The sequence below is a fragment of the Scomber japonicus genome, chromosome 14 (genome assembly GCF_027409825.1).
Source record: "Scomber japonicus isolate fScoJap1 chromosome 14, fScoJap1.pri, whole genome shotgun sequence".
Taxonomy (NCBI): domain Eukaryota; kingdom Metazoa; phylum Chordata; class Actinopteri; order Scombriformes; family Scombridae; genus Scomber; species Scomber japonicus.
In genome coordinates this window covers 8774051-8786382 of record NC_070591.1, presented here as the reverse complement: position 1 = coordinate 8786382, position 12332 = coordinate 8774051, and the positions used below count along the sequence as shown (strand labels likewise).

General features: G+C 38.3%; 1 protein-coding gene across 1 annotated transcript; it reads right to left on the bottom strand.

Moving 5' to 3' along the window:
* Positions 1-3598: 3598 nt before the first annotated feature.
* Positions 3599-10838, bottom strand: LOC128372970 (transmembrane protein 41A-B-like). The gene is made up of 5 exons (XM_053333180.1): positions 10699-10838; positions 6315-6465; positions 5532-5693; positions 3921-4059; positions 3599-3834 (listed from the first exon to the last, which is right to left on the bottom strand). The coding sequence occupies exons 1-5, from the start codon at positions 10836-10838 to the stop codon at positions 3599-3601; spliced, it is 828 nt and encodes a 275-aa protein (XP_053189155.1).
* Positions 10839-12332: the final 1494 nt, after the last annotated feature.

Here is a 12332-nt window from a genome sequence, read left to right as displayed (position 1 = left end):
TCATGCAGCCAGGATGAAAATCAGCCCAACCTCATCCTGAACTCAAGTTATTTCTTTGCCAATGAGTTAAACCTGCAGGACAACAGTGTTTTGTTTTAGAAGACTGATGCCAAAATCAAAATTCAGCTTCCTAAAACATCAAGAAGATAAATGTGTAGTTTAAATTTAGAACACTTGAACTAAAACATTTGAATTGCTAATCTTACCTTCCTACATTTTGATAATACTGTTATAGAGTCCTAAAGTTTGACACAGTTTGTGTCCTGTAGCTGGACAATTTTGGATGCTGGAAATCATAAACACTACTGAACTCTTTATCATTAAGCAGCTATCAACGCTAACTACACTACAGCTGTAAAATGCCTAAAAAAATTAAAATTGCTGCTCATTTGTTTTATCATTAGAATGAAGTTTACATGTGTAGGTGCAGTTGTGGAAGATGCCTGAATAGTGATATATGCATACATTAGCACAGATGAAGATCAGACTAATGTAGAAAAAGGACTGTGACTGCTGATTTGATATCCATGCAAAATTCCCAAATTGTTTGACGACCCCTAAGGGACCATTTTACATTAATCTGGACCCCTTTTTTATCATTACATATCTCACAGAAACATACATGTGCATATATTTCTATCTTTGTGTCTTTTGTCAACTGGCACCACACAAGTTCATGCAATTCAAACATCAGGTCGCTGTGTTTACTACGTTGTTAAAATCTGTTTCTGTGACAGAGTGCCTGCCTCAGCCAATGTGAAGATGTGTGTTTGTGTGCATGATTAAAAATGTCTTTGGGTCTGGGTCTGTATATGTGTGTGTGTGTGTGTGTGTGTGTGTGTGTGTGTGTTTGTATGTGTGGGAAGGTACTGAGAGACAACAGGAGAGATTTTAAGATGTGATATGTGTGCTGATAGATAAGTATAAATGTGGGTGTTATGTTTAAAGTATGTTGCTGTAAATGTGACCATAAGAAAAACACAAATAAACTTGCATCCAAATCCCCTTCCCCCTGTACTCAGAGCAATTATTGATTCAAAAAATTAAAAGACACACCAGTCAAAGCAACAGTGCAGAGACTTTACACATTTTATTACACCATTCTTAAACAAAACCTCTGCATTATGCTGCATATAAAAATTGTTTTGGCCAATGAGGAGGAGAACAAAAATCTCTCATCCTGAGACCCACACAGACCTTTCAAACTTTCTAAGCAACATTGTCAACTAAAACATTTTATTACTTTACTGCCTCTGCATTGTGCTGATGGGAAACCTCTTTCTGATGCTCAGTTCAGGCAAATTAGAGGGTGGGAGGGTCAATTTATTATCAGTTCAATCCTTAAATAACAGTAAGTGACCCTAATTTGTATTTATATATTAGTGAATAGTGTTAGGTCCTTGATATGATGGCGCTTTAGGTCTTTTTGACATTCATAAAACAGTGGAGCCACCGACGGACTCTTCAGAACTCACAGAGCCAGAATGTTCACCACCACTCTGCCAGGCCACAATAAAAAGATCTCACATCTAAAATACCACACACAACATTTTTTTTTTTTTTTTTTTTTTTTTTTTACAAAAGATCATCTTGAAATTATGTTAATCAGGAAATACCTTTAAAATATACAGTCAAAGATCCAGACCTGTAGTGTTGTATCTGAATGACCCTCTATATGCTATAGTCACACCTGAATTTATAGCAACCTCATACAATAACTGCCTATAACATTCAATGACCCTACATTTTTTATTGTTTTTCTTGACAAGATGCTACATTTAAGACTATTCTCTATAGCAGTGGTCTCCAACTTTGCTCCTGGAGAGCTACTCCCCTGCATGTTTTAGGTATCGCCCCACTCTAACACACCTGATTCTAATAATGACCTCGTTATCAAGCTGCAGCTGCCTGATAACGAGTTAATTATTAAAATCAGATGTGTTAGAGTGGGGAGATGTAGACCAGTAGTTCTCCAGGAGCAGGGTTGATGACCACGACTCTATAGACTCTCAGCTCTGAAAAAAAACTTTAATTAATAGTAAATAGTACACTACTAAACTATCAAACTTTTAACAGTACATCACTTACACTGATAGTGACAAACATACTGTAAGGTGCAACACTGCATTCAGCTGCACAGATAGAAGAGTTAAAGAAGTCATACTGTAATCACACAGGCAGAAAAATAAAATAAAAATAAAACACAAGAACATTTGCCAGGTTAATGCTCCTTGACCCACAAACTGGTTGGAAGTACAATTTCTAATGTAAATGGGGAAAAACAAGACTGAATCTTTTAGTATAATAACATTTCACTAGTTGTAACACCTCCATCTCTATAGTGAATCTACATATGAGTGATTTGCTTCTGAAAGTAAGGTAAAAGTTGAAGTAACACTCTCTCAAACTCTTATTAGAACAATACAAAAAGTTGTGCTGAACACTGATGTTAAAGTCAGTGAGATGCAAACTCCAAACCACAAGTGAATGAGTTCAGAAAAACATCAGGTTTATAGTTAATGCTCCAAATCACTCATGTCCTTTTCTTTCACACCTGGTCTGCAGTGAGCTGCTGTAAAACCCATCAGTGGATGCAGCCAGGGTTATATTAAGACATGTGGAAGTGTTTTAGGAGGAGACACACAAGCCAAAACACTTTTTTTTTTCTCCATTAAGTTTCTGGAACCATAATGGCTGCCTGCAAACAAAGTAAACATATGTGGGCGAGCTAATTCTGGTTGCCAGAATTCAAAGTAAAGTGTAAAATCAGACCATACAACAGAGACAAAAGTGAGAGCATTCAGTGTGTTTGAGCCAGAACTGTTTCTCCACAGCGAGGTCAAGTGGGGCTTCCCGTGCAGCGCTACAGTACATATTTATTACACAGAGCAAATGACTTTTACAGCTCTGTGTGATAACTTGACAAAATGGAAACATAGTGGACCTGTGTGTTAGTTTATTCTTCAGTAAATCTAAATAGGTCGGTGTAAAGGGGGACGGTCAGAGTGCTGCAAACAACAATTATTTTCATAATCAATTTATTGTTTTACCTATAATATGTCAGAAAATAGTGAAAAATTGGCACTCATAGCTAACAGTGATGCCTTCTAATATTTAGTTTTATCTGCTCAACAGCCCCAAATCTAAAGATATTCAGATTTTTATCATGTATGCCACAGAAAAGCTTCAAATCTTCACATTTGAGACGCTGCAACTAGCAAAAACATATTACCAAAATGGTTGATTATTTTCTGTCATTCAACAAATCAATTGGTCAACATATTGTTGCAGCTCTACTTTAAAGACTTCCTTTTCTTGTATATTTTTAGGAGTCCGTCTCAGAAGATTACTTTACTTGTGTGTATCAGAAGTGAGCAATCTTTTTGGAAAGAGGACTTAAAGCGTGGTGTAACAAGACCTGAAGACATTTCCAAATTATAAAAACAGATCATACTAGAAATATGATGAGCCTCTTGATGTGCCCTGGTGGAAATCACAAGGCCACAGTGCACAAAAAGGTCACAAGCCGACTGGTGAAGACCTTCAGTTTTCTGATACAAAGTAACCTTTCGGTCCACTTTTTTTATTCCCCCCAGAATCACTGTTTCTTCCGTCCCTGCTTGTTTTGAACCGGACTCTGTCCATTGCTGTCCATGCCGTCCACTTTCAGGTGATCTTTGCTGTAACGTTTGATCAGCGCACCTGGGACCAGAGCCATGAGAGCAATGGCCAGGAGCTGGGCCAGCGTACCCCAGGAGAAGATATCATCCAGAGAGTGAATATGTGAGAGGATGGAGCCCGTACGAACGCAGATAAAGTTGTAGGGGATCAAACCTGCGGAGGGGAAAGCAGCAGCGTAATGGTCAGAGTTTGTAGCGGTTAGTGTGCTTGCGTGTATTTTTATATTTGAACGGGCTCACCTATGAACACAGAGAAGAAGAAAATGGGCATAGGGATGTTGAGGACAGGACAGGTGATGTTTAGGAACCAGTTAGGAGTCATAGGGAAGAAACGAAGGAAAAGGAGGAAGAAGAACAAACTGCTGCGATTTTCCTCCACCTGACAGAGGGAGGGAGAAGCGGGAGAGAGAAGAAAGATAAAAGAAAAGGACAAAGGGACACTGATAGAAAATGGGGGGGAAAGAAGGTGAAAGGAGTAACAGAAAGAGTCGCTATGTAGTTTTTCATATAGAGGTATTAACAAGACTGCATAAATGTTAAATGACACCTAATAATATAATAATAATAAAAGTTAACTCTTCCATCATTTCCATTTTTTTATTTTTATCCAACTGACTACTGACTACAACCAAATTAAAGAAGAAGCTTTAATAATATTTTTTATGCATATAATTATAGAGGCCTTTCTAAATTCTGCATGGTAGAAAGTTACAGAGGTTAGAGAAAGAAGAGGTTCAAATCCAGGGTTGCCAGGTCTGTGGGACAAAACCAACCCACAAAACCCGCCTAGAACGCAAATTATGCCTCTGCCAAACCTTACACACTGCTTTAAAATTACAACTATCACAGCTTAATGTATTGTAATAATCTACAAAGTACCACCATAAACATTTAGTGTGCCAGCATTAAAAGCAGCTCTCCAGAGTGGAGATCCAGAGGCAGACGCCAAGCAGCAGAGTATTAAGGTATGCTCTGTGTGTGTGTGTGTGTGTGTGTGTGTGTGTGTGTATGTGTGTGTGTGTGTGTGTGTGTGTGTGTGTGTGTGTGTGTGTGTGTGTGTGTGCTGATCTGGAGTCAGTTTGGTAGGAGTTTGGTATAAATGGGTGTAAATTTCCCCATCGTGGGACTAATAAAGGAATACCTTATCTTATATATTAACTACATTATTTAATTCAAAATATTATTCATGAAGATAAAAAGTCTACGTTTACCCAACCAGCAGACAAAAAAAAAAGTCAACCTGTGTCAACACTTTAGAAGTCGCCCAATTCCACAGGAAAACCACAGACTTGGCAACCCTGTTAAAATCCCAGACTGATTACAAGTGATCCATCTTCTATAGTACAAACGTGTCTGTTAACTTGACATTATTTAAAACAACAAGCAGTCAGCCATTGCAGTCATTTCTTAACCCTCCTGTTGTCCTCAAGGAAGGGAGGAAGAAGGAAGGAAAGGAGGACGGAAGGAAGGAAAGAAAGGAGGGAGGAAGGAAGGAAAGGAGGGAAGGAAGGGCAGGAGGGAGGAAAGAATGAAGGAAAGGAGGAAGGAAAGGAGGGAGGAAGGAAGAAGGAATGAGGGAAGGAAGGAAGGACAGAAGGAAGGACGAAAGGGAGGAAAGAAGGAAGAAAGGAGGGAAGGAAAGGAGGGAGGAAGGAAAGGAAGAAAGGGAGGAAAGAAGGAAGAAAGGAGGGAAGGAAAGGAGGGAGGAAGGACAGAAGGAAGGAAGAAAGGGAGGAAAGAAGAAAGTAAGGAAGTAAGGAAGGAAGGAAGGAAGGAAGGAAGGAAGGAAGGAAAGTTCCAGACCTGTTTCAATCAGTGAGACTAGTGAACAGAGTGAACAGAGAGACCTACCTTCCTCTGCAGCAGCAGCACCTTCTCAGGGAAGACCTCAACCACGTGCTGCTTCCCAAAGACAGAAGACAGCAGGAAGCAGAAAGTAGATCCTAGAGTAGTGAGCAGGCAGGCCAACGCCAAACCCTCCCAAGGCCCGAATATCGCACCTGCTAACATGTTCTGGATGGTTAAATAAAAATGAGAGTCAGTCTCTGGAAACAAGACAGATTAAACCAGATATGTGTGCTAAAATAAAAGAAAATTGAACATGATTCCAGAAATTTCTTAAAATTAGCCCACTAGAAACAAAAGAGAAAACATGTCACACTAAATAAAATATATCTTTTAGAGAACAAAACATAGGCTAAATTACCTGTTAAGATGAAGATTTAAGATGTTTTAGACACAGTAGTATTATTTATCCAGGTTTTGTGAAAATTGCAGGTTCAATAATTAGTCAGTAGTTAACAGAAAATTAAGCGCAGACTATGTTGACGATCAAATAATTGTGATTTTTTTGTTCAAGCTTGTGAAATGTAAGTGTTTTCTGGCTTCTGTACTCCTCTGTTATAGTTAACTGAATATCCTTTAGTTATGGACAGTCAGTTGGGGCAAAACAAGACATTTTAGGATGTATCTTGGATTTTTGGGGATGAGTGATCAATATTTTTTACCATTTTCTGACATTATAAAGGCTAACAGCTAATCCATTCATCAACTTAATAATACTGACTGATCAAAATGGAAATAACAGGTAGTTGCAGCTCTTGTTGAAATCATCCATTATTGAGTGTGTCTCACCAGGAAGGAGGAGCCGGGTATGGCGAAGGACTGTTTATACAGGTAAGCGCTGCAGAACAGCAGCAGAACATAGCCGTGATGTTCTCTTTTATAAAACTTAAGCATCTCAGCGAGCTCCCGCAGCTCATCCAGGTCTGACGGGAACTTCAGGCTGGAGTGGAAACACACAACAGGACACAATTATCTTCCTAATGATTGATTCATGATGATGGATAGGCAACTTATTGGTAGACTGTGCAGACTGTAGAGTAAGAAAGTGGGGGGTTTTTTGCAGGGAAGTGTCATAATCTATTATTTCTTCATCACACTTGCCCTCAACCTTTTAGTCTACTTCTTCTAAGTTACTGATTTCCTCTTCCCAAAAAGTACCTTTCATAAACCCCAATAAAACAATTAAATAAACATATTATATAAGTAGCTGTATGGTTAAATATCACACAAGGTAAAAGAACACCTATGACCTGTGATGACCTGTAATTTGTCTGAAGTGGCTTCTGATACAGCAAATTATGATTATGTACTATTTATAGCACTTCAGATAGTAAGAACAGGAAAGACCTTACTCATTATAGAAACATTTGTGCGTGCATATGTGTGTGTGTATGTATGTGCGTGTGTGAGGGTAACAGGATACGTTTGATTGAGTGACAGAAATAGCATTGCTTTCTGTAGAGTTGAGCAGAGGGTTGGAAGAGACCTCTCAAAGCACACACACGCTCACACACACACACACATTATATAGCTTTACATTCATTTCCTGGACTTACCCTAACCCTAACCACTACTTAGCCTGAACCTTACACTCACTTTAACCTTTACCACTCACCCAAAAATCAGCTTTCTTCCAATTAGACAAGCCTTCCCCAATTAACTGGTCCCAGGTCTGACATTTGTCCCCAAACACACACAGTTATGTTACCCTTTTGGAGTATTTCCATAGATTTATATTCATTTCCTAGGCACCGAACCTTAACCTTAACCACTGACCCAGAAATCAGGGTTTTACCAGCTGGGGGAACAGCGTTTGTCCCCAATTGCATAAGCTGTCCCAAATCAACTGGTGTTAAGTCTGGTTTGTGTCCCTGCAAGTGGCTTCAGTCATACACACACACACACACACACACACACACACACACACAAAATCCCCCCACTTGAAACTCAAGATGCCGGCTTCCTCTACCACCTGCTCTGACATTCTGTTTCTACTGGTTAGCGGACAAACATACTGTTCTTTCATTGGTCAGCAAGTTGACGATTTTTTTCAAAGCTCTCAGAAATGTGAAACTGTGCAGATGCATGTGCAGTATTTAAGAAGAGAAATGTGTCATTGTGGGTACTTTTCATTTCGCTTACACAAACTCCCATGAGAAATGTTCTGTCTCTGCACATACACATACACATACATACACTCACACACACACACACACACACACACACACACATACACATATACACACACACACACCCCAACACAGCCCAAGTATTAATATACAGGAGTAGATTAGGTAATGTAGACACTTCACGTAGAAGGAACTAGAAGTTGCCTCATCACATGTACATCTACGAACACAGATATGAAGTTTGGTCTTATTAGGTTTAATATTTAAGCAGCTTTAAATATGGTTTTAAAGCAACTAGTACTTACACAACTAATTCATCTCTTAATTACTTCTTTGATTATTTGCTTAATTGTTAAGACTACAAAGTGTCTTAAAACAGCAAAAAACCCACTATGACATCTTCAATGATTGTGTTGTCCAACCAGTAAAATATACTTCATTTACAGAAAATAGAAAAGCAAAGCAGCAAATTCTAACATGCAGGAAACTGGAAGCACCGAAGTTTGTCATTATTTCTTGATAAATGATGAATGATGGCAAACTAAATCATTTCAGCCCTGAAAACAGCAGACTAAGTGATGGCAAACTGTAAATTGTGACTGTAAAAACTTTTTTGGGGCCATAACGTGACATGAAACAACAGTTTTTGTCAGTTAAAATAAATATAATAGCCTGGCATATATTGTTAATTTCTTAATAGCTGTTTTGTAAGAGAAAAAATATAATTTAGTTTGTTGCTGGATTTGGTGTTGTTGTTTTCTTCTTCTTTTGTGTTGTCAGGAAGAGGGCAGATTTCGGCCTTCCACGTCTGTAAATGTACATATGGTTTTTTTTCATCTATAGTTATTTATAATTATAAAATTCCCAGTAAATTTGACTGTTTTGATGCACTGATGCTATTTCATACAGTAACATTTATCATTAAACTGTAAAATATGATGCCATATGATATAAATATAGCTGATATATTTATAACAGATTTTTTTTTTTTAATCCTCAATATCGGCCCCAAAAATCCAATATGTTTCAGGCTCTATAGATAATATAACTTTTTCTTTTTAAGGTCATTTTTGACACACACACAGAAATACACACTCATGACTTGGCAAACAGGAAAGTCATCTCATTAGGTACACTTGTGACACCTTCACATTACTCCATAAGTAAAAGTACACTATAATAAGATTAATATCAATTTACTGGGTCTAAACACACACACACACACACATGCGCACACACAAAAACACGCACACGATTTTGGCTCTTGGCTTCGGTGTGTCTTGGTCTGCGTTATTTTATCATCCCTAAACAGCCTCACACTTGACTCACAGACACTAATACAACACACACAAATACATATCAGATCATGGTCACTTTTGGGGACATTACATAGACTTAGATTCCTTTCCTAGAGACCAAATTTAACCCCAACCATAATCACTACTTGCTTGACACTAACCCATAACCCTAATCATGACCACTGACCCAAAATCAGACTTGGAGACATGGTTTTTGTCCCCAATTGGACAAGCCGTCCCCAATTAACTGGCTACCCAAAAGTAGCTTATGATAGACAACACATACATAAGTGTACACATCCTTGTTAGGACATTGCATTGACCTCCACTCATTATGGACAGCCAAACTTAAACCCTCACCATAACCAATTAATGCCTAACCCGAACCTTAACCAAGACCTCAGAAATGATGTTTTCGCTCAGTAGGACCAGGCTTTGCTTCCCATGAGGACTACTGGTCCCAGCTGTGTTTATACTAGAGGTCCAGATGACACACTCCCTTTAACTTGCAGTATTATTCTTACTCATAGATGAAAGCACTCGAACGGGCTAAGAAACATGCACACATGTTCCACCGAGTAATGCGATCAGTCCAATATGTACTGAAAGGAGAGTAGAGAGAAATTAAGAAAGGAGAGAGGGAACACGTTTAATATTTCAGCGCTATACTGATTTGATTAGTAGTAGTGAGGTAAAGAAATTAATTCCCTTATTCAGAGGCGTCACAAGGAGCTTCTTCCAGTGGAGAGGGAGGAAGGAAAACACTGATGATGGGTCACTAGTTCAGTCCCTCACCAGAGCAAAGGTTGCCCCCCCCCCCACCAAGATAAATCTAAGGGGCCACAATATGATTAAAGGAATAAATACGAAGGAGACATTTCTGCTAAACATACTGAAACAATGAGGAGAAAAAAAGTAGGCAGTGATTCATTCTAGGAGGTCACAAGTCAAAAAGGTTGGCAACAACTGCACTAGTCCATCAATGAAGGAGCAACAGAGTTGAAGCAATTAATCGATTAGTAGATCAAAAGAAAATTAACTGGAAACTTTTTTTTGATAAGCAACATGTCAAACACACTCTGGTTCCAGCTTCTCAGTTGATGAGGATTTGCTGCTTTTCTCTGTTTGGCAACATTGTGAATTAAAATTTGTGCCTTTCTGGACTGTTAATGAGACAGAAACTTGGACTCTGGGACCATGTAATCACGAATCAACTTGTGTTTGTTATTCAAAATACACATAAATGATCATTTGAAACATTTAATTAGCCACCGTTCTTTGAAACACAGAGGCTGGAAAAAAGTTGAACAATCATGGCAGTGGGGTTTTGCAGGCCACATGATGTTCAACGTATTGTAAGTTAGTGTTATGCAGGGGAAAGCCCAAACTTTGAATCACTAGTATTTAATTTTAAAAAGAGCTGTTTCATCTCATTACTATGGCTGTTGCTATGACAGCTGAATTTTAACAGTATGTGAAGAAGTAGTACTATACACTTTTGATTTGTGTGATTATTCTCATTATATTTTTGTATATATTGCTAAAATCAAAACTTGATTAAGCCACTGTTGCTGAAGCTGATCTGAGGGTGACCCCGATCCAAATTTGGGACTTCCAGCTGAATTACAACATGAATTAAAACGAGGCAACTAAATTAATATAGAAAGTGGGTTAATTGTGGTTACATTATTTTTTATTTATAAATCTCTTGTTTGTAAACTGTATGCCTCTTTCCATGGTCCATACCTGAACTCTTGTACTGCCTGGTCCTCCCCTTCAGAGGCCGACTTGAGGTGCTCCCGTCCCGGAGGAAGGTGAGTGGACAGCAGGTAGAGGTACAAGCTCGCAGCCGCCACAATGGCAGCCAGCCCCGCTAAGGAGCGCATGTTTCCCCCCCTGCAGAAACTCCCCGTTCAACCGGCTGTTTAAGTTCAGCGTCTCCTGCTAAGAAAGACAGAAACTCCGGCTGAGTTTAGGAGAAGGGGGAAGCCCGCTGGTGGAGGGAAGTCGACGTGTTGCGGCTCAGTTGGACGACACCGGAGGAAGGAGGGTGTCTCTAACCGGCCTGCAAGCTGCAAATGACGGATGACATTCTGGCTGAGGTTCGGCAGACAGATCACATGACAGTTCCTCCAGACTGATGCAAAAAAACACTATTCATATTAGTGCAGCGCTGTGGTTTCTCATTCATACTTTTTTTCTGAAATTGACACATTTCACATTAATTTTCTACAGAGTGTATCAAAAGAAATACATTAATCACACTTAAGTAATTAAACTGAACTTTTCTGTGTATGGTTTATGCACTTTGGATATGATCTTACAACATTTGGCCACTAGAGGGCGACGTGGTAAAGGCCATGAGGAGTTCAGAAGAGTCAAATTATCATTTAACCCATCTGTTCATATTCTGACTCGTAATTAGTCTCTACACCAATTCACATTCATAAATTCCTACATCAGTCATTAATACATGTTTAATTAATCCTTCCGTTTGATTAAAAAACATTCACAATCACTATTTTAATGTCCAGATAAACATGTTATAAACTACAATATGTTGAATACAACATGTTTGAATCCTGATTTTTAAAAACATTTTTAATAAACACTGGTCAAATTTGTATATTTATTTATATTAAAGCTGCACAGACACACAAAAAGATTTTATTCCCATTTTTTTGTATACTGTGTGTCACATTAGTAAAAGTCAGGCTTAAACAAATTGGGTATTGGGTGTTTTTCAAATTTATAAATGGGTCAAATTTGACCCTGAACAGTATGTAAGGGTTAAGGGACAGGTTCACTATTTTAACCATTTTAACAGGGTTTTCTTGCTGTAATCATTCTTACTGTTCAGACGGGCAATTAGGAGATCCATTCATAATGCTTTCACAATGTAGGCTAAGTGATGGGGGGACAAAATTCACAGTCCTCTTCTGTGCAAAAATGTATTTAAAAGTTTATATGAAGCTGATATGAAGCTTCAGCCATTGAGTCAAATCAAGTAGATATTTTTCAACTTTACAGTAATTTAGTGCCAAAATCTCTATTTGTACTTTCTTACTTCTGCTGCAGTTCATGAATGTTTTAATTCTGATTATTTCAATATGTTTGTGTCTATATATCTATTTTGAATTAACTTTGATATCCAACTGCATAAACTCTGTTCACTTCTTTCCCCTTTCACGCTATATGGTGATATTTCTGTATGCAAATATTTAAATATGAACATGAGAAATTGACTTAAGATTTATTGATGCTAATCAATATTGTATTGTCTCAGTTTATTTTATTATCTAATTACACAGAGGATGAGATCAACAAGCTGTCCACAATCATAGAAAGTCATATTCTCAAATTGCATCCATTTCTCATTT

Bases quoted from the DNA above. Each gene is read 5' to 3' on its own strand.
- LOC128372970 (XM_053333180.1), bottom strand. From the start codon at position 10,838: ATGCGCTCCTTAGCGGGGCTGGCTGCCATTGTGGCGGCTGCGAGCTTG. The intron at 5,694-6,314 runs GTGAGACACACT...TTAACCATCCAG, and splicing joins TACCCGGCTCCTCCTTCCTG to AACATGTTAGCAGGTGCGAT. The intron at 3,835-3,920 runs GTGAGCCCGTTC...TCCCCTCCGCAG, and splicing joins CTTCTTCTCTGTGTTCATAG to GTTTGATCCCCTACAACTTT.